Source organism: Mytilus galloprovincialis, chromosome 6 (genome assembly GCF_965363235.1).
Source record: "Mytilus galloprovincialis chromosome 6, xbMytGall1.hap1.1, whole genome shotgun sequence".
Classification (NCBI taxonomy): domain Eukaryota; kingdom Metazoa; phylum Mollusca; class Bivalvia; order Mytilida; family Mytilidae; genus Mytilus; species Mytilus galloprovincialis.
This window is the reverse complement of record NC_134843.1, coordinates 87,534,203-87,560,127: the sequence shown is the minus strand read 5'-3', so window position 1 is coordinate 87,560,127 and position 25,925 is coordinate 87,534,203. Positions and strand designations below refer to the sequence as shown.

At 30.7% G+C, this 25,925-nt stretch overlaps 2 protein-coding genes and 1 pseudogene across 2 annotated transcripts; all 3 read right to left on the bottom strand.

Annotated features, from left to right (window-relative positions):
- Window positions 1-6,885: 6,885 nt before the first annotated feature.
- On the bottom strand, window positions 6,886-12,985 carry LOC143081057 (uncharacterized; annotated as a pseudogene).
- A 439-nt stretch (window positions 12,986-13,424) lies between these two features.
- LOC143078399 (uncharacterized) lies at window positions 13,425-15,466 on the bottom strand. Its single transcript, XM_076253274.1, has 3 exons — window positions 15,326-15,466; window positions 14,671-14,681; window positions 13,425-13,580 (listed from the first exon to the last, which is right to left on the bottom strand). Exons 1-3 carry the CDS (start codon window positions 15,390-15,392, stop codon window positions 13,425-13,427), a joined length of 234 nt encoding a protein of 77 aa, XP_076109389.1. The 5' UTR covers window positions 15,393-15,466.
- A 7,125-nt stretch (window positions 15,467-22,591) lies between these two features.
- LOC143078397 (uncharacterized) lies at window positions 22,592-24,806 on the bottom strand. Its single transcript, XM_076253273.1, has 3 exons — window positions 24,740-24,806; window positions 23,840-23,850; window positions 22,592-22,741 (listed from the first exon to the last, which is right to left on the bottom strand). Exons 1-3 carry the CDS (start codon window positions 24,804-24,806, stop codon window positions 22,592-22,594), a joined length of 228 nt encoding a protein of 75 aa, XP_076109388.1.
- Between the last annotated feature and the right edge of the window lie 1,119 nt (window positions 24,807-25,925).

The window sequence follows — 25,925 nt, the reverse complement described above, 5'->3', positions numbered from 1 at the left end:
TTGTTTAATATTCACATAGACCAAGGTGAGCGACACAGGCTCTTTAGAGACTCTAGTTATCCCTTCTTGCAACAATTGTCACCTATAAATTGAGAGAGAAACCATGTGATATCTGTGAACTAACATAATATAATTGATGTGACAGTTGAATTTGAAAATATGGTGTTTTCTAAGTGGTGCAGAAGATAAGTTCACTTTTTATTCAACATCATTTTGATGCAAATTCTTGGGCTTAGATTGAAGACTGATTCAAGTTTATTATACATTGAATAATACTTTATTTGTAGCGCAATGAAACCATGTCAACATGTGTTTTGCACAATTTTCGTGTAGAAAAACCAAAGAGGGAATTTCTTTGTTATAGAAATAAATAATAATAATATAATAATGATGTAAATAGTATGTTATAATATATATACTATTAAACCTTGCGAAAACTGACATGTTTTAAATAATAATCCGCTTAATGCGTGTAACTTGTATTTTTAAAGTTACCATCTGTACATATTGTATTATAAAAATCGATACAATACAGTTATGGTTCATCGCTGTAGTAAGCTATGGCAAGTGCGTCACTTCTCTTTATAGTCTTAGTACCTTTGCTTGTCAATGGTGACTCTTATGTCATGTATGTTGACGTTACGAAAATCTTCCTAAGAAAATCATAATCTGGAAATATTGGATATTTTATATTGAGATTCTAGTCCTCGCCTTACTTAGAAGGATCTGACCCTTCTTTGTTTAAACTTTTTTTGGGGGAACAATAAACACCATCATACAAAAAAGACTTTTCTCCAAAATTATTGGACACACAGGTGAAAAATGCAAACATCACACAAAACCGTTGGAATCTAATATTTATGTTTTAAATGAGTATTGGTTTACACCATATATACACATAACCATATATGAAAATGCTTTCAGCGTCTAAAATTAAGTACAAGATACAACCATAAGCCTTCGAAATAAAAAGTATAGCAAAAAAACTGATCAAAAGAACCTCTCAATATACATGTAGTAATAATTCAATAAATAGAATTACACTGGAAAACAAAAAAGAATTGCAACTGTTCCAGGAATGCATAATAAAATTAACGGTACAAATTTTCTTGCACCAGATGCGCATTTCGACAATACATGTCTCTTCAGTGATGCTCGTGGCCAAAATATTTGAAATCCAGAGCTTATATAAAAGATGAAGAGCTATAATCCAAAAGGTCCAAAAAGTATAGCCAAATCCGTGAAAGGAATTAGAGCTTTGCATGAGGGAGATACATTCCTTAATTTATAATAATTTCTATCATTTTGTAACAGCAAATTTTAATAACACAAAAAATCCGTATTTTCATGCCAGTACCGAAGTACTGGCTACTGGGCTGATGATACCCTCGGGGACTTATAGTCCACCAGCAGAGGCATCGACCCAGTGGTAGTAATAAAATTAACGGTACCAATTTTCTTGCACCAGATGCGCATTTCGACAATACATGTCTCTTCAGTGATGCTTGTGGCCAAAATATTTGAAATCCAGAGCTTATATAAAAGATGAAGAGCTATAATCCAAAAGGTCCAAAAAGTATAGCCAAATCCGTGAAAGGAATTAGAGCTTTGCATGAGGGAGATACATTCCTTAATTTATTTTAATTTCTATCATTTTGTAACAGCAAATTTTAATAACACAAAAAATCCGCATTTTCATAAAATTAAATGTGAAAAACCTGACGTCAGAATGCATAAATACTGAGTCACATCAGAGGTCACTCGACCAAACGAAATATATAAAACCACGAATATAAATAACGTGGTAAGTAAAGTAAAAAAATCAGATACACAATTTCAACGCTTTGAATCTATAACTAAACAGAGTTTATTTTTATCATTTGTGAACTATACACTGAATATGTATCTAAACATTCTTACTAGTGTCCGATGGACGTTTTGAGAAAAAAGACGCGACGTTCGTTGACAGAACCCTGGCTCAATAAAGATTTTCTTAAACACTTCGGACTTTTCACTTAGTCCGAGTATCAACTGCAAGTTTTTGAATAACGTATAAGTTCAGGAAATTCATAATTTTCAATTTGAAATCGTCTCGTTTTATTTGTCGCTTGTTTTGGTACCAAGATGATCGCTGTTGAAAAATCGATGTAAACGTCTAGAATAAGAATGAAGTTTCTTTTGTATATTTTTTTCAATATCAACTTTCAAAGCAGATTTCAGTAGATTTAGACAACAGAATCGATTCTTATTTTGAGTTGAATTGATCTATTCAACCGAAAAAGATATAAACAAATGATATATTGTCAGATCATACACTGGTTTATTGTTTGAAGTTAATATATGTTTTATAAAAAGTATTTAAATCTTCTGAATTAGTGAAAACTGTTCACATGAAATAGCATGAACTCCGTCGTAATATCAAAGGCATAATCAAACCGCATATGTTGTTAAAAATATGATATAAAAAATATTTAGAACTAAACTTTAAAGTAAAATGTAACTTGATACACATAATTTGTTTTGTTTTAGACATATTTTTCTTCGATTGAGATTGAATACAAAATGTTAAAAAGGAGTGATAACAATTTACGATCAACATTATTCTTAATTCAGTTATGTTATAATTATATATCTATTGATAGACAATCTGACAATCGATACAAATCACAATTACATGTATAAATATGTGCATCTCGAACTGGGTACTTATTTAAGCTTTTGGTTAAGAAAAGCTTTTTGGACACATAAAGTTTGATCATGTTATTTTTATGTTAAAAGTTGACACGCTATATATTGTAGCAAACGTTTTAACTGTTATAAGATCTACGTAAGTGATAACATATAAAAGAAGAGCGGAAGATAACAGAGGAACAGTTAAACTCATTAATAAAAAATAAACTGACAACGCCATAGCTTATAATGAAAAAAAAAAACAAAAAAAAACAGACAAATAATTGTTAACAAGAAACAAGAAAAAAACACCATAAAGACTGAATCACAAACCCCGTAAAAATAATATAAATCGGTAGGTCACATTCATGAAAAGGAAAGGGGATTGAAGTTACGACGTAAGACTCAATCCGATATCATCTGTAAAACGGTTATTCCAACTCGTGATATCACGTCGTTAAAATGTTTGTATTCAAGTAAATGGATAAATTCACTGTCTTGTTAAAATTGGCTCAAACCTGACGGCTAAACTTGAGAAGCACTAGAGGGTTGACATTCTGTTCTTTGCTGGTCAAGGACAAGCTTCCGTCATTTAAATCAGTATTTTAACAACATACTACATGCCAGTGGCGGTCAATTTGACCAACCCTAATAATTGCTCACCGTGTGCCTTTGAAAAATTGTCAAAATGACAAGTTGGAGCTAGGTTTCTTTGAGTAACACCAGACATCCTACAATATCATATTTGTTCGTATAAGGATAATAATCTTTAACTAATGCATTTGATTGCAAGGAGCAATGTCTCTCTTGCACTTATTTTGGGCTTTTGTGAAAATGTAGGTAGTTGCAACAAAATCCAGTCCGTATCAGCCGACATAGATGATGACACAGATGAATTATCATTGAATGGTTTGTTTTTTAAATATGAAATAATTTTAGTTTGATTTTTTCAACGTTTGATTATTTATCAGGGGTGTGGAAATATTTGTTGTGAGCACTTGTCCCCGGGCAAGTGAAACCTAAAATTTTACTTGTCCGGAAAAAAATTTACTTGCCCTGATGATCAATAAATATTGAAGTATTTCTTGTTAGCTAATATATTATTCTTACTTATCACTGTTGTGCATCACAAACAAATGAAATCCATTTGTTTATATGTGTAAAAATTAGGAAAGTAGGAAATGGGTTGACATCAATGGGACAGAAACCTAACAGCAAACCAACCAATGAAATGACATGTAAAGGATAATTATGCAGCAGTTGTTGAATAAAAATTGTAGCCAGTAGGTACATATACTAAATTTGAGGACTGTGATTGAAGAAATGTAAACTAACTAATAGATAAACTATTGATTTTGTTGTGTTTCTCTTAAGTCCTCTCAACTGACACACTTGGTTTTTTTCTTGATCATTTATTATTGTCTTCAGATGGGCAATTAAAGCGTCCCTTTTATTTTCCACTTTGACAACAAATAATGTTGAATTTTCATCTATAAATAAGACTTCATCTTTAAATAAGACAAAAACTTAACTTATTTTCTGAATTTTCATAGATAGCCAGGGGCAATCTGATATCCACGATGTCTGAAATTCTCGCTTCCGCTTTTTTTTAAATACTCTGTGTCCTCCATTTGCATTTAAGGTTTTCTACTCGACTCATGACTCTTTTTGTCTTGCTTGCCCACCTTTTTATTTAGTATTTATCAATTTGAATCTCGATACAAAATTTAAAGAAATGACACTTCCCGTAAATGATGGATAAAACCTTATCGACGATCCCGGGTCAATGGACAAAGCCAATGCAATGTTACGTGACTCAGGTTCACATACTTATTTTTATTTATTTTGGTAATCGATCTATTTCCGGTATCATGTAATATTTATCGTAATGAACATTGATGTTTTACTTGCTGAACATTCGTTTCTTTTACATAAATTAAACATCTTTATACGTTTTGAAATTAATTGTATGTTTTTGTTAAATTTGAACTTTGTCTTGTATATTTTTTTACTTGTCCACGGACAACCAAGACAAAAATAATTACTTGTCCGGTTGTTCAAATGTACGAGTCGGGCGAGTCGGGCATAGCATTTCCATACCCCTGTTTATGGTAACACTCATGTCTTACTTTTTACATCAGTTATACAGCACGTTTGCAATAATTGCAGTAATGTCGAATGAACATAAAACTGGCAACATCTGAAAAGTTATCATTTACTGAGACAGTTGAAATTCATTTTGTGAAAGCTCAGTGACAGGTTGAATCGTGGAAAATTTAACGAAATTGTACTTGATATTTTGTATGATTTATCAACAGTGCATTTCGGATACTCTTCTAAAGCATTCCAGGCGTCGTTTGCAAATATCAAAAATATTTAAGTATTTACTGAAATATTGATACATTATACTATTAATATAATTTATTAAAAGGGTTACTTATTTGAAAACTTTCAATGGTTTGTTCTCCAGATGAAAATAGAGCTTTTTTTAGTGATGACCTTTAACCCTGATTCACGACAAGATTGTTCAAGCTTTTATATTTACGACACTTATTTTCTAAAGTGCATGATACCAGCTTTCAAATGAGCTATTTAAACCCCATAAGGTATTAAGGTAATTTAAATTTCTAAATCTGTCCTCTCCTCCGCTTAACTAATTTAGCTTCACCGGGCCTTTGTCGTTATCTATATATTATCGAATCATAATTATATTTTGGTAGCCTATCGTACAATCCGTACACACAGATATAAATGTTGATAGTAAATAATACTACGTTAAATATCATTCATTTATTGATCATAATACTATTGCGTCTCTTTCTTACATTGTGTCCCTTAGATTTAAAATTCCATAGTTGTTGCATCTAAAATGTCTCTCTTTTTGTTTTCTAATTGTGTTAGCCATGGCGTTTTTGGCTTGTTGTTTTCGACTTCCGAGGTTTAATGTCCCTTTGATAAAATGTGACATATAAGGTGCTCCAGAAGGGTTATCAGATCCAGGTCCACATGTGGCACCCGTTAACAAAGTTAAATTATTTAATTGGATGTCGGTGTAGACCTAAATAAACTTCAGCGGTATTTTATCTAATGGAATTAAAGTATCCACGAAAATAAGTTGGTTTAAATCAATTAATTTTTCATGACCCAGATTTTTCTTTCAATAAAAATTTACTACAGTTATTAAGGAAATCGAACCGTAAAACTTATTCTTCACAAATAGTTGGGTTTCCATTGTAAATAATTCATACAAACACAAAACAAATATTAAAGAATGTATATGCATTTTAGGCACAAAACAAGAACAAAAGACAATAAACAATAAAATGTTAAATGGAATAATTATTTGTGTTTGGTTATGAATCCAGTCCATGAGTCTTATCCACAGATCTGCTATTTTATGGCATATCCAAAATATGTGTTCAATATCTTCAGTAACATAACATTTAATGTTTGTGAAAAGTAAAAACACAAAAATACTGAACTCCGAGGAAAATTCAAAAAGGAAAATCAAAAATCAAAAGGCAAAATCAAAAGTCCAAGCACATCAAACGAATGGATAACAACTGTCATATTCCTGACTTGGTACAGGCATTTTCTAATGTAGAAAATGGTGGATTGAACCTGGTTTTATAGCTAGCTAAACCTCTCACTTGTATGACAGTCGCATCAAATTCCATTACATTGTCAACGATGCATGAACAAAACAAACATACTCAAAGAGTAAAAATGTCAAAAATAGGGGTACAACAGTCAATGTTGTGTTATCATCTTAATATCACTACATAAACAACAAATGTAACAAAGTAGCACAAAAAGGCATACATCAAATTCAACATTCTCATTTTGCTTTTCCTATACGGCTGAATTTATCTATGTAAAGTCTACCCAAAAATGAAAGAAGGTTTTCATAACTGGTGTAAAATTGCGCGTTTGAAATTCGCACAGGTAGACATAAAAATAATTTTGTCGTATGACGGCATACATAAATGCAGACTCACGTAAAGTAGATATAACAAAAAACAGACTTACAGTAAAAATAATAAATAAAATAGTGACTGTTGCTTTTTGTTGAAAAGAGCATAGATGTGTTTTTTTTATTTTGTTTTATCAATGCTGTCTTCTACTCAACCAACCATAACGACAAAGATTGATGACAGCATAAACAAGGAATAAAGAGAAAAACTTATTAAACTTTATTATCTATCATTCGTTTCAATACATATAGGTAATATGTTGCTGTACTAACACTTATAAAGATATCATTGTTTCAATAATTATATATTCGTCGTCCCCATGAACCTCGTCTCCAGTCTTTGTTCCAGCCTTTATAACCGCCATAGCCACCATTGCCTCCGGCATATCTATTGTATATGTTATAGTTGCCATTACCTCCCTAACGTTGTGAAGGACCATAGTTTGGACCATAATACTGAAATATTGAAACGATACAACTCAGAATCAATTCTGAACAAAATATATAAAAATAAAAAAAAAAAGCTGATATTAACAATCAAATAGATATATTAGTATATGAACAAACTTGCCGATGATTTAAAACATCTTTGGTGATTCTTTTATGTCAATTTTTCGGTATTTACGGTTTAATTTTGTTTTGCTTTTGACTTACACACTATATTAAAAAAAAAAATCCGGAAACACATTTACAACGGATGTAAAAGAGGGGCAAAAGATCCCAGATGAACAGTCAAACACATAAATGGAAAATAAACTGATAACGCCATAGCTAAAAATGAAAAAGACAAAGAGACAAATAATAGTAGACAAGACATTCGAAATCTAAAGACGGGGCAACTTGAAACCAATCAAAAACTGCTCCGGAAGGGTAAGCACATCAAGCTATCTACCGCTTATGAATTCGAACATGCATGTTAACATATAGCAGAATTATTAAACACCCATCGAGCACATTTGTTTGAGAATGCTGTAGACATTAGTTTTTTATAACATCATATAAAAATTTTTCCCAGTTGTTCGCTTGCAAATAGTTGAGACATGGATAAAAACGGACTGAATGACTGTTGACTTGAAGATCACTATATTACAGTTCATCGAAAATATTTATATTTTAAAATATTATAAAACATTTAGACATTTTGTATCAGATTAATGGAAAAAAGATTCACCTGATACAATGCATTGTATTTTTACTTGTATTTGCTATTAAGGCGAAGTGTACGTAATTAAACTACACAATGAATTTTTTTTAAAGTTTACATGTAGATTCTGCTTGTAAAAGTAAATCAGAAAATAAAATAAAAAAAGGGGGTAACCGTTTTCGTTTTTGAGATACGAGCTGTTGAAGTTAACAGCATCGTACACCAAAATTACAAAGGATATATAGGGAAAGTCGTGAAATTCGGCAGGAATTGTTACATTTTCAAGATTTTCTATTATATTAGACAATCAATTTTTTTTTTAATTTATGAGACGATTCTAAAATGTCTGAGGAATCGATTGGTGCAAAGAAAGTCCTTAGCAACCATGCTACTTTTCAAGCTATACCCTGTTAAAGTTGAATCTTGAGTGTGAAAAAAAAACAAAAAACAACGACAACGTTATTGACGTCGCTGCAACAGTTACGACGCTTCATATAGTCCTATACTTGTATGAAATATATATCGTTTTGTTGAAGTTCGTGTTGCTCGGTCTTTAGTTCTTTGTGTTACGTTTTGTGTACTATTGTATTGTATTTGTCTGTTATATTCGGGTGCGTGCGGAGATCGCCAAGCTAGAAAACGGTTGACATTTTCTTCGTTATGAACTAGAACTATTTTCGAACTTGGTGCCTTATTTTTTGTTAAAATCTAAACACTGCGACGTGTTTTTAAAATCTTTGTTCCCATAAAAATTCATTTCATCAAGGTCTCTTCTCAGAATATCAGCCATCTGTCTGGCACAGGATAACAAATCAATATTTAAGTAAATTTAAGTTGTGTGGTAATTCTTAGTACATTTGGGTAAATTAATCTTATCTTTGTGCCGCATAAGCATCTCTATAATTCAACACATCCCAGAGCCACGACATTATATATTTTATGCATTGCATGCGCTTCTTTTTATCACAATAAAGACCGGCTAGTAACCGTTATATAACTTTACACGTCTGAAGACGAATATTTGCGTGAAACATTTTTGTATGATTTTTATTTCTGGAAATCAATCTGAAATCTACAACAGTCCATTTCCGAAAGTCGGGCTGGACCTTTACTTTTATGTGCATTCGGGATTTACACAAATTGTAACCCGAATAATTCAGTCGTATTATTCAGTTGATGTACGAATGCTACATTTCTCGTGTGGGAGAAAATTGGACATGGAAAAGGCTTGAATTATTCGAGTTACTCAAATTGACACTCGGGAATATATTTCTAGCTGTTCGGAATTCGCGGAAACAAATGATTGTTTTTCGGCATTACGGTATTGAATCAATAGAGATAACAATTATTTCTTTTAACAAATTCGAATACCAGTCAGTTTATAGGACTTCAGTTTGAAATAGGGGCGGCAATCCATTCATTTTATCCAATCAATTGGAAAGGGGTGGGGGGTCAACATTGATAGTCAAAAAGCCTTAAAATATTCGATAAAAAACGTTGAATGTAAATTATATGAACTCCAAAGTCTCATATCATTAGACAAGGAAACCACAGGCTTCTCAATTCTTGTATGATCATGAACTATGTGAAAAACTAGAGCTGACCGAGTGCGAGATCCTCATGGAAAATCATCGAGGTCGTTAAACACCCCTTGCAGTAAACTTTGGTTTAATTTTGAAAAAAAAATCGAAATGTAATAGTCTGAACACATTTCATCTCTCATTCCACTAAATATTAAAATGAAGTTACAAGTATCACAAAACTTCCGTGACCTCTTTTCTTTAACCATAATAGAGGGAGGAGGGAAGGAGGGATCCAGATCCCGGAGTTCCGATAAAGGTCCTACCCCCTCCCCCCCCCGTAATTCTATATTCTATTTATTCATAATCTTGAATTGAGACTTGGTACTTTAAAATTGCATTCTCTAATTTTGAATGATGCACACAGGCACAATAAAAGAAAACAGATTTCGCTATATATCTCTTCGAAATTGGAATTTGTGAAAGAAAAAATGACATGTTATATTTTATCTTACATGTGTACTTTCAATTTCAATATGGTTCTAAATTTAGATTTAGTTTTCCCATAAATTGCGGACGGAATAGAAGACACCTGTTTATTTTCTGCACATGTAGAAAAAGTTGAAAACTTGGAGTTGAATGACATAATTTTTACTTATTTTAAGATAAATGTTAGAGACAATTTTTAAGTTACTGAGTAATTTTTGGGGCATAATTTGTTTATTTTAGTTTGTTTTCCGTCTTTGTTCTTCCGACTGGTAAGTTTTGCACTAGTGGTCAAATTATTTTCTTGGTATCGTCTGATTTCTTATATGAATATAAATCAATTGCACAAAATACGAACATTTCAACGTCTTTTTAATTAAACAATTAAATTCACACGTCTTTCATTAATTATTTGTAACCTATTATAAAACTTTACGTTGAGTACTGTGTTTTTCGTTCAAGACTACGGCTTTTTAAAACGATATTGTTGGTTCAATTCAGGTTTCATTTTAATTAATTTGATATCAATAGAAAAAAAATTGTTACATATTTATTTGTTTATTTGTTTATAATTTTGTTGTGAGGCGTTTTTTCTTTCTGTTGATATCATAAACACGAAATGCCTTCTCCTACGCGTCTAAAAAAAACCCCAAAAAAACCCAGTGTTTTTATAAGTCAGGCTGCACACAGAACAACGTACATAATGCTGTGCTTTCTAATTGGAGTTATTTAGATAATTTCTATGAGGTTTAAGACAGCACAGGCGTGCTTGTTGGATTCATTATAGACCGCAGCAAGTAGTTTCTCTTTCGTGTGTCCTTTCTTGGAGTAAGGGAGATAACTTGCGTAACTAACGACGAACGTTTTTAATCCCGTATTCCGCTAGAGGCGTGCAATTACGTACACTTCGCCTTAAGTAATATAAAAAAGGGTTCTCATATATCTTTTATGTTGTTCATTTAACCAAATATTGTATATTATTTAAATCATATCTCTTCCATTCATTACATAGTTTTGTCTATACAGGTCGCTTTAAAACTACAGGTATTTATCAACTTACATCACTTGCATCTGAAAAACAGATTAACTATGGATGAAATTTAAATAGTCTTGAAATTTATTTATTGTCTTCAAATTTTTTATCTAATATATAAGTTCGTTATTTACCAGGCTTAATGATAGATCAAATTTAAACATAGAATAATACTTTAATGAGATAACCCCTATTTTTTTGTTGGGGTTCGTGTTGCTTATTTCTTTAGTTTTCTATGTTGTGTCATGCGTTCTATTTGTTGTCTGTTTGTCTTCTTTCATTTTTAGCCAGGCGTCCCTCTTTTAATGAAGGAACAAAGCTGTGCAGAGTTATTTTTACATAATGTAACAAACGGTAAATAATGCACATTTACCTAGTTTACATTTTAATGGATATGATTCAAAGTAAAATAAAAATAAGTTTTTGATTTTTAGAATAGGAAGTAAAGAAAGGTTGCATGTTTAATTTCCACAAGCAAACTATATTTTTATGGTATGGTGTATCATTCAAATTGCTTAGTTTAGTTATTACAACAATATCATAAACCTAAATTAAATGTTTTGAAATGTTATACTCGTTGGCAGATATTTTGAATATTTTTTTTATAGAGACTGATATCGAAAACTTTTGCAATAATTTAAATTTAAGGTGGTACCCAACACTTTCACTAAAATTAGTTTGGCTCGTTTAAATTTCATAAAATTTTGACAAAGTATATACTTTGTCCCTTTGACAAAAATATAAAAATTTCAAATAATTTAAACCAACCGTTTTTTCAGAAAAATGACACTGTTTATATAGCAGTTTGACAAATACTAATTTTGATCATTTAGAAGCTTAACATTCCCTTAACAACATATCGTAATTAAAACGTTTAACTGATTTTACAGAGTTATCTCCCTGTTGTGTTAGGTACCACCTTAAACAAAAAATTCGGCAAACGACTATCTATCAACACATTGCAATAAACAATATTTCAAAGACAAAGTTTTAACTACCACTTTGCACAGCAAATGATCCAATCAGGACTAAAGCCACCAACACTGCGACACAGATATGATTAATTGTTTTCTGCTCAAACTGTTTGCAGGATGAAGCCGATTTCTAAAAAAGACCCTGTATTATTGCTGACAATTGTCTTCGCTTTATATATACTTTATGTAATCAACTCACTGCAGATCTGTTAATCAAGAAGAAGAAATAATCGTACACATGTTCCTGGTATAATGAGATCAAAGTTAAAACCAAATTGTCAGTGCATAGCATAATCTGTATACATTGTCAAATTATTTGCAAGAATCGAAATTGAAAAAGAGGAAATCCAAAAAATGTAGAGTATTTCATCATTATGACTCATTAAAAGAATAATATAGATGTTGTAATAAGTAACTAAAACCATTAGTTATGCTCTTCAACTTTTTACTTGTTTGGCTTCATAACTATTTTTATCTGAGCGTCACTGATAAGTATATAGTAGACGAAACGCGCGTCTGGCGTATTAAATTATAATCATGGTATCTTTGATAACTATTTACACCACAGAGTCAATAAACTCATCATAGATACCAGGATTAAAATTTTATAATTACGCCAAACGCGCAATGCCACTGCTGGTGGACGTTTCGTCCACGAGAGTATCACCAGCCCAGCCATGCATATAAATAGTACGGTCAATTTAATACATTTCCTGCTAGAAATCTTTAAATTTTCCACAAAACTAAGGATTTTCTTATCTCAGGAATAGATTACTTTAGCCGTATTTGGCACAACGTTTTGGAATTTTGGGTCCTCAATATTCTTCAACTTTGAACTTGTTTGGCTTTATAACTATTTTAATTTGAGCGTTACCGACGAGTGTTATGTAAACGAAACGTACGTCTGGCGTATTAAATTATAATCATGGTACTTTTGATAACTATTTAACATTTTTAACAAATAAATAAGTTCGAAAAATCCTAGCAAATTATCAAAATTATCTTTCTTATAATATGATAAAATTCGTTAAATTATTTAGTGTTGTAGAATCTGTGCAAAAAATGTAAATTTTTCTAATACCATGTTTTTAACGAAGGGTATTTGTTTCGTTCTTAAATATCTGAAATATAAATATATGAGGAAGTGGTATGAATGCCATTGAGACAACTAACCACCAGAATCATTATCTTTCGTAGCATAGTATACTGAAATTAAAAACTGAAATTTAATAGTAAGATATCGAGTATGGAAAATTAAATTTGGATTGAATAATAAATGAATTTATATTGCTAAATGACATTACTTCAGTCAATACCAAACAATTTTACACTTTTCTGCAATTCCAATGGCATAAAAAATAATGGCCCTTATAATACCTCGTTTTTGAATATAACAGTTAAACAAAATGATGCTCTTTCAAGATTAAAAATCTAAACTGCCAGATAATATTGTTATGTTTCAATACAATTTATAAAACATTTGTATATTTGCCGCCCTCAAATCAATCAACTACATGTATAACGATAACGATAATGATTGATGACTTTATACAAATAAAAATCAAGTCAAATCAGTAAGCTTTTATTATCTATCATATATATCAACTTTGATAGTTTTTTTTAACTAATAGTTATAGAGGTGGCCTTTGTTTCCGTATGGTCCTCCCCAGGGACCGTTATTCCAGCCTTTATTCCATCCATAATTTCCGTGATACCCAGTGTATCCATTATAACCATGGTAACCATTGATGTATGGTGAATTATATCCTGGATAATAACCCTGAAATATGAAGAAAACAGATTTGAGATTGAATCATTGATGATATTAATATGAAAAGCAATTAAAAACAGCGTAATATCAATGAAAACAATGACACTATATCAATAAAGTAGCCGATGATTCATGCCTTATTTTGTTTCATCCACGCCTGTTACATATATCAATATTTGTATGTTATAGTTTGGTGCAAATAGTAAACATTATAAATGTAAGTATAATGATTTCTTCTCCCATCCGTTTGTTTCCCCAAAATGATTTACCTTTGCGTAACACGTGTGACACTCTATAAATAGATGACTGTTTAGAAACAATGAATTAAAGAATGAGGAACCAATCAAAGAAATCAATAAACATTGAATATATATTGCAGTTATATTTCAAATTCAAAATTGAGGAAACATCCCCCCCCAATAAAAAAAGATCAACACATTTAGAAATACTTGTATTTTACTAAGTAAGTAAGTATGCCCTTTTGTGATACAATAATAATGATATGAAATCATACTGCATTTGAAAACGTGGTCAAATAATGTACTTAGTTCAATTCTGAAACCGGTTGATAAATAACGATGTAACCCCTTATAAAGAGTGGCGAATATAAACAAATGGACACTCAGGACCAGCAATCTGAATGATAATGCTCTGGTAAAAAAATCACGAACAAACGATACGGCAATATACAAACCTATACGAGAAAACTTTAGACTGAGCAACACGAAACCAAACAAAAAACCGGCTTCATGACTCTTTCAATATCACACCATGACGGTTTGTATAGCTAGAGACAGAACCTTATCATTTGCATTTTATTAGATATATGTTCTGAAACTAAATCGCCACAAATGTTTGACCCAGAACGATCACCATTGATTTTATTACAAATAAAACTGTCTTGTGTTTTTCTTGTTATTTCTTTTTAAAACCGTTATCCAGAACTACGCAACAGATATGACTTTACTAGATTGTTGAATTGAAATTCATTGTATGCAACTGTTTTTATTCATTTGTTCTTTTTTTCTGGTGCCGGCCTATGAGTCTTATATTATGATTTTCATGTCATATAACAAACTTTAATTATTTTTTAACTTACATATCCTGCATCTGAAAAGAAGGATTATCAAATATAAGTCATCTTTGTTTAGTATGGAACAAATGTTTTTTGAAATCGCTGTCTGAAACTTGTGTCTTTGTAAAAATAAAATATACTAGTATTAGAAAAATATATGGATATGTATTTATTATAGTGTAAATACATCTAACATTATGTTTCACTAATGATAATAAGATAAGTATACAAAAAGAATTTTACAATTTGAAAAAAAAATACAATATAACTTTTTCAACAATTTCGAATAATGACAAATAGAAGAACAACTATTTATGACGCAAATCATAACATTCTTCCTGTTTTGATTATTTGTTGTTACGATTGACCAATTTGACAGAACTAAAAGACTGAATTAAACTGGGTTCAATTGTGTGGCCGTTTTTTTTATTAAGACGATGCCTTTTACAAATATAGCTTTTGTGCTTATCAAAAGTTATCCGACATATAATAGATTTCAAAAGGTACATTCAACAAATTGAAACCATCATGATATTAAGTTTTTACGTCCAAAGCACTTGTCTGCATTTACCTTCTTCTGGAATGCACAAAGCCAATTATTTGAAAGCCAATGATGTATAAGAAACGAAACAGTAGAATATCTATATTACCGAAAATGACCAAAGTAATCTTTACTTACCACTCTGCACGGCAAATAATCCAATAAGGACTAAAACCATCATAACCGTGAAACTGAATGTGTTCATTGCTTCTAAATCTAACCGTTTGCAAGGATACGCTGATTGCAGAGAAATACTTTTAGTCTGGCTGAATACTGTCTGCGCTTTATATACATTTTGCAATCAACTCACTGCAAATCAAGAGGAAGAAACAATCACACATATGTTCCTATTATAATAAGATTTAAAATGTAAATGTATTACATAATCCGTAGACCTTGTCATGTTAGATGCAAGAATGAAAATAAAAAAAAAAAAAAAAAAAAAAAAGAAACGTCTTAAAAAATCATTTTTATGATTCATCAAAAATCATTATACTAGTGTTGTTATGAGTGACGACACTAATTTTGTATTTGAAACAAACGCAATGTGAATTTACAGCCATACTTTGCTGCAACACCCGTTCAGGTTTTGAAATAAATCCAAAAATAAATCTGGATAATTAGATGGTTTCAACAGACTTTGGTAAGCAGATAAACTGTAGTTGTTGAAACCATGGACTTTTACAATATTATATGTTTTTGTACCTTTTTATTAGACTAGAAAATAATGTTAACTACCATCTCTTTTTTGTTGATAATAAGCTTGTTATGCTGATTATTTTTTTATCATTGACAAAAACGGAAGAATGGTACTAGATGTAATTTTAGGACCCCAATAAGGAATCTTTCACAGCAAGAAGTCCTATAAATTATCGCAAGACGAATTTGATATAAAAGGAAAGTAGGTAGTTTGTAACAATTGTTTAGATAGCTGCTCCTTAGATTTTCCAATTTTATAGCGGTTTCGGAGAATGAAAAACAATGTGTTTGAACGTTTTGTTCTTTTCCCCCATTTTGGCCATGTTCATATTTGTAAGCGTACATGTTTATTTTGACAAGCAGTTGAACTCAGATTTATTAGGATTGACTGTGACTTAGTTTTGTTATTATTTGCCTAGTAGTTTAAGATGTAAAAATGTTTGTAAAAGTCAACGTATGACGACGACCGACAATGACAAACAACTCGTGATAACAGACGACAGAACCCAAGTGATAAATAAAGCTCACATGAATTGTGATCAATTGAGCTAAAATTTAATTGCACGTTTAATCTGGAATTTTTGTGTTCTTAAAAACGAATTCGAAAATCTGCATTTAAAAATTAATATGACTTTTCTTATACTTAACAATATATGAAATTATCTAATTGGCTCATACGGAATCTTGTGTCAAAGTTAAATTTCGATGTTTTTCCATAATTGGCAAGAGCGATGAATGTACCCAATAATTTGAATCCTCCATCCAACAACCCTATCGGTTTCTAGTGAATAACCCTGGTCGTACCATAATGATCTTAAATTAATTCCCGGGAAAGTATGATGTCACATAAAGTCAAATAAACAAAAATTGATAACTTTGTCAACGGTCATGTTGGAATCCCTTCAATTAACGAAGGAAAAAGATCAAGCAAAGATTTGAAATTCATCTTTTGCGGAGGACATCTCTTCGAAACGGCCCTACATACGAAAACTGTAAGACATAAACATTGAAAAAGTTTTTTAACGTAAGTTTTTTGACAATCTGTTTCAATATTTTCCACTTTATTGTTTGCTCGGTATTTTACTACAGTTATATTCAAATTTATAAAAGCGCAAGGTCTGGCTAGCCCCAAACCAGGTTGAACCCACCATTTTTTTCTAAAAATTCCCTGTACTAAGTAAGGAAAATGGCAGTGTTTATCTTATAGTTCGTTTCTGTGTGTGTTACTTTGTCGTTTTTTTATTACACTTTAGTGTTTTTGTTGTTTCGTTGTTTTCCTCTGATAGGTAATTAATGTGTTTCCCTCGGTTTTAGTTTGGAACTCGGATTTTTTTTTCTCTTAATCGAATTCTAACTTTCGAACAGCGATACTTTGTGGCTTTTATTTTTGACCCATTGAGTCGGTAAATATTTATATAAAATTATAATGTTGACAATAAGTTTAAACATTATTTTATTTAAATAAATCAACACGTCTAGTATACAATAATAATACATGAAATAAAAAGGATCAAGAAAAAAGAAAAAAATATATCTATCAGTCTCCTAGTATACAAATACATTTCTTATATGGTTATAATAATGTAAGTTTGCCATGTTATGAGATAGTAAGTATGTAGGAAAACGTTTAATGTATTCCTAAAATAGTCCATTCTAGTTGATCATACATTGAACAATGCTTTATTTGTAGTTAAATGAGATCAATTAAACATGTGTTTTGAACAATTTTCGTGTAGAATAATCAAAGAGGGATTTTTTTGTTATAGAAATAAATAATAATGTAATAATAATGTATATAGTATGTTATGAAATGTATACTATTAAACCATGCGAACAAGGACATGTTTTATATCATTATCCACTTGATGCGTGTAACTTGTCTTTTGAAAGTTACCATCTGTGCATATTGTATTATAAAAATCGGTACAATACAGTTATGGTTCATCGCTATAGTAAGCTATGGCAAGCGTTGCACGTCTATTAATAGTCTTAGTACCTTTGCTTGTAATTTTTGAAGCTTATTTAGATGTGTATAAAACGGTAAAATGTTCGTCAAATTAGCAATTAACGAAAATCTTCCGAACAAAATCATAATCTGGATATATTTGATATTTTGTATTGACATGTTAGTCCTCCCATTACTTAGAAGGATTTGACCCTTTTGTGTTTAAACATTTTAGGGGGGGGGGGACAATACACACCATCACACAAAAAAGAATTTTCACTAAGTTTATTGGACACAAAGGAGAAAAATGCAAAACATCACTATAAACCGATGGAATCTTAAAGGATTATTGGTTTACACCATACATACTCATAACCATATATGAAAATGTGTTCAGCGTTTTAAATTAAGTAAAAGATATAACCATAAGCCTTCGAAATGAAATGAAATATACAACAAAAATACTGACCAATACAACCTCTCGATATAGTAATAGTTCAATAAATAGAAATACACTGAACAACAAGACAAAAAAAACCTCTTTATGGTCTAATTGCAACTGATACAGGAATGCAGTAAATATAATGTCAAAAACCTCACGTCGAAATGCATAAATACTGAGTCACGTCAGAAGTCAGTCGACCAAACGAAATATATAAAACCACGAAACAATCAATATAATTAAACGGGGTAAGTAATCTAAAAACAATCCAACCAGATATACAACTTCAACACTTTGAATCTACAACTAAATAGCGTTTTTTATCATTTGTGAACTATATGTTGGATATTTATCTAAAAGTTCTTAGTAGTGTCCAATAGACGTTTTGAGAAAAAGGATGCGACGTTCGTTAACAAAACCCTGACTGAATTTTTCGATAAACTAAGGATTTTCTTATCCAAGGCATAGATTACCTTAGCCGTATTTAGCACAACGTTTTGGAATTTTGGATCCTCAATGCTCTTTAACTTTGTACTTGTTTTGCTTTATAAATATTTTGATATGAGCGTCCCTGGTGAGTCTCATGTAGACGAAACGCGCGTCTGGCGTACTAAATTATAATCCTGGTACCTTTGATAACTATCGTTAAAGATTTTCTTAAACACTGAGGACTTTTCACGAAGTCCAAGTATCATCTGCAAGTTCTTGAATATCTTATAAGTTCGAAAATGTATACTCCTTACGAGGGTGACGTTAGAATATTGATATAAGCTCAGGAAATTCCTAATTTCAAATTTTAAATCTTCTCGTTTTATTTATCGCATGTTTTTGTACTTAAATGATCGCTGTTGTAAAATCGATGTAATCGTCTAGAATTGATGCGTTGGAAGATGATTCAGTTGTGTCTGTAATCTCTGGTTTAAGAGAATATATTATTGGGACAAAGGAAGAACAGTTTGGACTGTTAAAAGAAAGAACATCATCAATATAACCTGTGAAATGAAAAACATCTAGCTTCGTTGATTTACTTGTTTTACAAGTTTGTGACGGAACTCAGTGACGTAGAAACAAGATCAAACAAGCTTGTTTATTTTATAAGAAATTAAGATTACTTGTGCTTTGGTGTAGATGTTTTATTATTGGTCTAATCTTTAACAAAATATGTCGTGTTGGATAAAACTCCAATCAATTTGTAGGTACGGAGTCTGGTTTTTATTTTCCAACAGTTTTGGAGGTATCAAGAGTGGGAAAATCAATTTTTGTGATTGAATTTGTTTCAGAAAATGATTAAGGTGTTGCCTTTTCCAGAAAACCTTTGGAATTTGTAAGGATCAGCATATCACTTGTGTCACTACATGAGCAACCAGTAACAAAGTATTTCTGTTATCATCATACACTGCGAACACAATTTTGAGTTGAAAATTTCATCGTTAATTTTATCGTTGATTGAAAGACTTCTAGAAATGGCTTTTCTGTGATTTAGTTTAAAAAGTATCAATAATTGTTTGACGGATTTATACATTTTATTACAAGAAGGTAAAAGAGTGGCAACAGATATCAAAAGGACACTAAAATTTAGTAGTCGGCTATAAGTGACAACTACATGACTAAAAAAAGAAAAAAAGAAAACTAACATACTGGTAACAGTGCATAAAAAACATAAAGACAAAGCAACACAAACCACCGCAGAAACATGGTTATCTCATTTTGTTGGAAAGGTAAGCAGATTCTGTTACGAAAATGGAAACCGCCATGTTGTTCCTGTAAGTTCAAACCAGGTGATATTTCTACTTTGTCAGGTCAAATTACAACAATATCCAGTCCGTACCAGCCGACATAGATGATGCAACAGATTAATTATCATGAAATGTTTTTTTTTTAAATATAAAGTAATTTCAGTTTGATATTTTCAACGTTTAAAAATGAATGGTAACATATATGTCTACCTTTTAATATTTGTTATACAGCATATTTGCAATAATTGCAGTAATGTCGAATGAACATTAAACTGGCAACATCTGAAAAGATATCATTTACTGAGACAGTTGAAATCAATGTTATGAAAAATCGAAGCATCGGAGAGAATTTAAACGAAATTTTACATGACATTTTGTTTGATTTATCAACATTGCATTTCGGATACTCTTTTAACAAATTATATTCTAAATTATTCCAGACGTCGTTGGAAAAAATCGAAAAATATCTAGTATTAACGGAAATATTGTTACAATATACCACTAATTTAATTTATTTAAAGGGTTATTTATTCGAAAAAAAAATTCAATGGTTTGTTTCTCCAGATAAAAATAGATTTTTTTATTCATGACCTTTGACCTTAATTCACGTCAAGATTGTACAAGCTTTTATATTTACGACACTTATTTTCAAACAGTACACGACGTCAGCTTTCAAATGAGCTATCAAAACCTCATGAGGTATTTAGGTTATCTAAATTTCTAAATATGTCCTCTCCTCCTCTCCACTATCATAGCTTCACCGGGCCTTTGTCGTTATCCATATATAATCAGATCATAATTATATTTTGGTAGCTTATCGTACGATCCGTACAAACAGATATAATTGTGTATAGAAATATGTATTACATTCAATATTTTTCATTTAGTTATTATAAAACTGTTTCTTCTCTTTCTTTCGTTTTGTATCTTAGATTTAAGATTCCGTAGCTGTTGCATCTAAAATGTCTCTCTTTCTGTTTTCTAACTGTGCTAGCCATTGTAAAATCTAATGTGTATGCTCTGTCAAACTTTTATATACTCAAACTTCTTACATATTGGTTGTTCCGGTTTTTTATGGACGAATTGATAACTGGTAATAATTGATAATACTTTGACAAACGGTAAGATTGAAAAAAAAACCCCGTCACATACATTTGAAAATTGTCTAATTCATTTAATTCATATGTTCATATGTAATTAAGTTTGATGTAAGATAAAGCTAATACATAACTGTTTCATTTTATAACAACAGTTTGATGATATATTCATTCCGGAATTCATTATAAAGCTCCAGTGTTTGAAAATTAAAATGAAAACAATCATTAACTCACACTTTCTTGAGCTTTTATAAAAAAAAACCCTGGACAGTGGAATATATCTACGACAGGGCTAACATGAAATTATAATGTTTACTCTATATGTGTGTGAATTTTCAGGCGTGGGGTATTTTGGTCCATTAAACTCTTTAAAAAAGTGATTTCTTCTTGATTTGTCACTCCACTATTAGTACCATCACGCAAAAGATTTTTTTGAATAAGGAAGACATTATTTTTTAACCTTCATATAAAATCTTTTCCCCGTATTTCGCTTGCAACAGTTGAGACATTGATCAAACCGGGCTGTTGATGTGGATATCGTTAAATCACAGTACACCGGACTATATTTATTCAAAAACATGTAGACATTTGTACTGGATCAATGAAAGAAACATATATTGTTTGTTAAATCCAATATTGTATATTATTTGAATTATACTTCTTCAATTCATTACATAGTTTGGGTTTGTTATGTCATTCTAAAAACTACAGGTATTAACAAACTTACATCCCTTACATCTGAAAAACAAATAAACTATGAATGAAATTTAATTAATCTTGAAATTTTTGGTTGTCTTGAAATTATTTGTAAATCAAAACTGATGTCTTGAAAGGCATGAATTAACGAGGGTTGTGTAAGTGAATCTAATATACAAGTTAGTTATGTACTAGGCTTAATGTATTCATCTAATATTATATTTAACATTGCCATATAAGATTTGGCTAGATACAAATCCAGGTGCAATCTACCATTTTTTCTTAAAATGTCCTGTACCGAGTCAGGAGAATGGCCATTCGTGTATTATAGTTCGTTTCTGTGGGTGTTGCATTTAAGTGTTGGGTTTCTGTTGTGTCTTGTTCTCCTCTTATTTTTGATGTGTTTTCTCTCAGTTTTGGTTTGTAACCTGGATTTGTTTTTTGCTCAATCGATTTATGAATTTCGAACAGCGGTTTACTACTGTTGCCTTTATTTAATAGTAGCTAATTATGTAACAAACGGTCAATAATGTACATTTGTTTTTATTTTAATGGATATGATTGAAAGATGTATACAGATTTATAAAATAGGAAGTAAAGAAAGGTTGCATGTTAATTTGAGCCAGCAAACTATATTTGTTTTTTTTTTGGGTATGATGTATCATTTAAATTGTTTGATATCAATAAACTATAACTATAATGATAGAAGACTATATACAAATAAAAATCAAGTCGAAAATCAATAAAGCTTTATTATCTGTCATTCATATCAACATTGATAGTTTTTAGTTAATATATGTAGCCTTTGTTTCCGTATGGTCCTCCCCAGGGACCGTTATTCAAGCCTTTATTCCATCCATATTTTCCGTGGTATCCTGTGTATCCGTTATAACCATGGTAACCATTGTTGTATGGTAAATCATATCCTGGATAATAACCCTAAAATATGAAGACAAAAAGATTTAAGATTGAATAAATGACGATGTTGAAATATAAAGAAATTAAAAACTGCGTAATATCAATTAAAACAATGACACTATATCAATATCATAAAGTAGCTGATGACTCATGCCTTCTTGTTTATTTTGTTTCATCCATTCCTATTACATATATCAATATTTGTATCTTATAGATTGGTGACAATTCAGCAACTGCATATAGTAAACATTATAGTAATCACAAAACACTTAATACTCCAATCCATTTCAGCAGGTTGATTTACCTTTGCTTAACACGTGTGCCACTCTATAAATAAATGACTGTTTAGAAACACTAAATTGAAGAATACGGATTTTTTTCAAATAATTCAATAAATATTTGAATATATATTGCAGTTAGATCTAAAATTCAAAATTGCGGAAACTCCCTAAGAAAAAAGAAATGATCAACACATTTTGCAATACTTGTGATTAACTAAGTAAGTATGCCCTTTTGTGATACAAGAATAATGATATGAAATCGTGTTGCATTTGAAAAGGTGGTCAATTGCTGTGTTTGTTCAATTCTTAAACCGGCAGATTAATAAAGATATAACACTCTGTAAAAGAGTGGCCAATGTTACCAAATAGACATTTAAATTCAACAGTCAAAATGATAATGCTCTGGTAAAAAAAGGGGAAAAAAACCTGACTAAACGATACGGCAATATACACGAAAACCAAAACAAAAACAGGCTTTATGACTCATCCAATATCACACCAGGACGGCTTGTATTCGTTGAGACAAAACCTTATCAGTTGCATTTGATCAAATATATGTTCTGAAACTAAATCGTCAAATCGTCAAAAATTTTTGACACAGAACGATTACCATTGATAAAATTACAAATAAAATTGTCTTGGATTTTTAATGTTAAGTTTATTATAAAACCCGTTATCAAAATCTACGCAAATTATACGACTTAACTAAATAGTTAAATTGAAATTCATTGTGTGTGACTGTTTTTATTCATTTGTTCTTTTTTTCTGGTGTCGAGGTAAGCTTCTTACGTTATGATTTTCATGTCATATAACAAACTTTGCAAATTTCTAAACTTACATAGCCTGCATCTGAAAAAAGGATTATAAAAATATAAATCATCTTTGTTATGTATGGAACAAATATTTTTGTAATCGCTGTTTGAAACTTATTTCTTTGTAAAAAATTATGCTAGAAAAAGATATGGATAAATTAAGTATAGTAAAAATAAATCTTACATTATAATTTGTCATGTGTCAGTAAATGATAGAAAGATAAATATAGAATTTTTTATACGTAGAAAACAATCTATAGCAAATAATCAATAAATAGTTTTCAACAATTTCGAATTAATGACAAATAGAAGAACAAATAATTCTGAAAGCAAATCACTAAATTCTTCCTGTTTTGGTTGGTGTTGTTGTTATGATTGCGCAATTTTTTAGACATAAAAGACTGAGTTTAACTGTTTCAAAAAGCAAAATTACAAAAAAACTGAACTCAAAGGAAAATCAAATCGGAAAGTCCATAATCACATGGCAAAATCAAATGACAAAACACATCCAAAACAAATGGACAGTAATTGTCATATACCTGATTTGTTACAGGCATTTTCAAAAGTAGAAATGGTGGATTAAACCTGGTTTTATAGCGCTAAACCTCTCACTTGTACGACAGTCTCATCAAATTCCGTTATATTTTCAGACCGTTATCTTCAATATGACGAAGCTTTTACAAAGACACTGGATTTTTGTTCATATCTTTTGTGTTTATCAAAAGTTATCCGCCATTTTATAGATTTCTGTTTGACAAAACAAATTGAAAACATCATGTTATAAATTTCTTACGTCTAAAGCACTTTTCTGCATTTACCTTTATCCGGAATACTCAAAAGAAATTATTTGAAAGCCAATTATGTTTAAGAAACAAAACAGTAGACTATCTATATTACCAAAAAGTACATAAATAATCTTTACTTACCACTCTGCACGGCAAATAATCCAATTAGGACTAAAGCCATCATAACTGTGAAACTGGATGTGTGCATTGCTTCTTGATCTAACCGTTTGCAAGGATACGCTGATTGCAGAAAAATACTTTTAGTCTGGCTGAATACTGTCTGCGCTTTATATATATTTTGCATTCAACTCACTGCAAATCAAGAGGAAGAAACAATCACACATATGTTCCTGTTACAATAAGATTTAAAATGTAAATGTATTACATAATCCGTATCCCTTGTCATGTTAGATGAAAAAATGAAAATAAAAATACAAAAAATGCCAAAATGATTAAAAACAAATTGTTCAGAGAACGATTAAAGATCTTTCCACCAGGAAGTATATATTTTGATATAAAAATATCAAAATTTGAATTGAATGTGAATTTCAGCGTCAAATGACAGCTTATTGCACTATTGGTATTTTTTGTATTTTTATTTTCATTCTTGCATCTAACAGGACAAGGGCGATACGGATTATGTAATATATTTACATTTTAAATCTTATTGTAACAGGAATATTTGTATGGTTGTTTCTTCCTCTTGATTTACAGTGGGTTCATTGCGAAATGTATATAACGCGCAGACAGTATTCAGCCAGAACAGAAGTATTTCTCAACAATCAGCGTATCCTTGCTTTAGATTTAGAAGCAATGCACAAATTCAGTTTCACAATTATGATGGCATTAGTCCTTATTGGAATATTTGCCGTGCAGAGTGGTAAGTAAAGATTATCTATGTCCTTTTTTGGTAACATAGATATTCTGCTGTTTCTTTTCTTATACATCATTGGCTTTCAAATATTTGACTTTCAGCATTCCGGATGAAGGTAAATGCAGAAAGTGCTTTGGACGCAAGAAAATTAGAACTTGATGTTTTCAATTTGTTTTCTCAAACATAGAATATAACTTTTGAAATCTATAATATGTCGGATTTCTTTTGATAAGCATAAAAGATATATGCAAAAATCCATTTTCATCGTAAAAGGCTTCATCATATTCAAAATAACGGTCACACAATAAAATTGGTTCAACTCAGTCTTTTAGTTCTATCAAATTGGGCAATCATAAAAACGAAATATCAAAACAGGAAGAATGTTATGATTGCTTTCATAAATATTTGTTCTTCTATTTGTCATTAATTCGAAATTGTTGAAAAAGATGTATA

Excerpts from the sequence above, each read along its gene's own strand:
- LOC143078399 (XM_076253274.1), bottom strand. The coding sequence starts at position 15,392 with ATGAACACATTCAGTTTCACGGTTATGATGGTTTTAGTCCTTATTGGA.
- LOC143078397 (XM_076253273.1), bottom strand. The coding sequence starts at position 24,806 with ATGCACACATCCAGTTTCACAGTTATGATGGCTTTAGTCCTAATTGGA.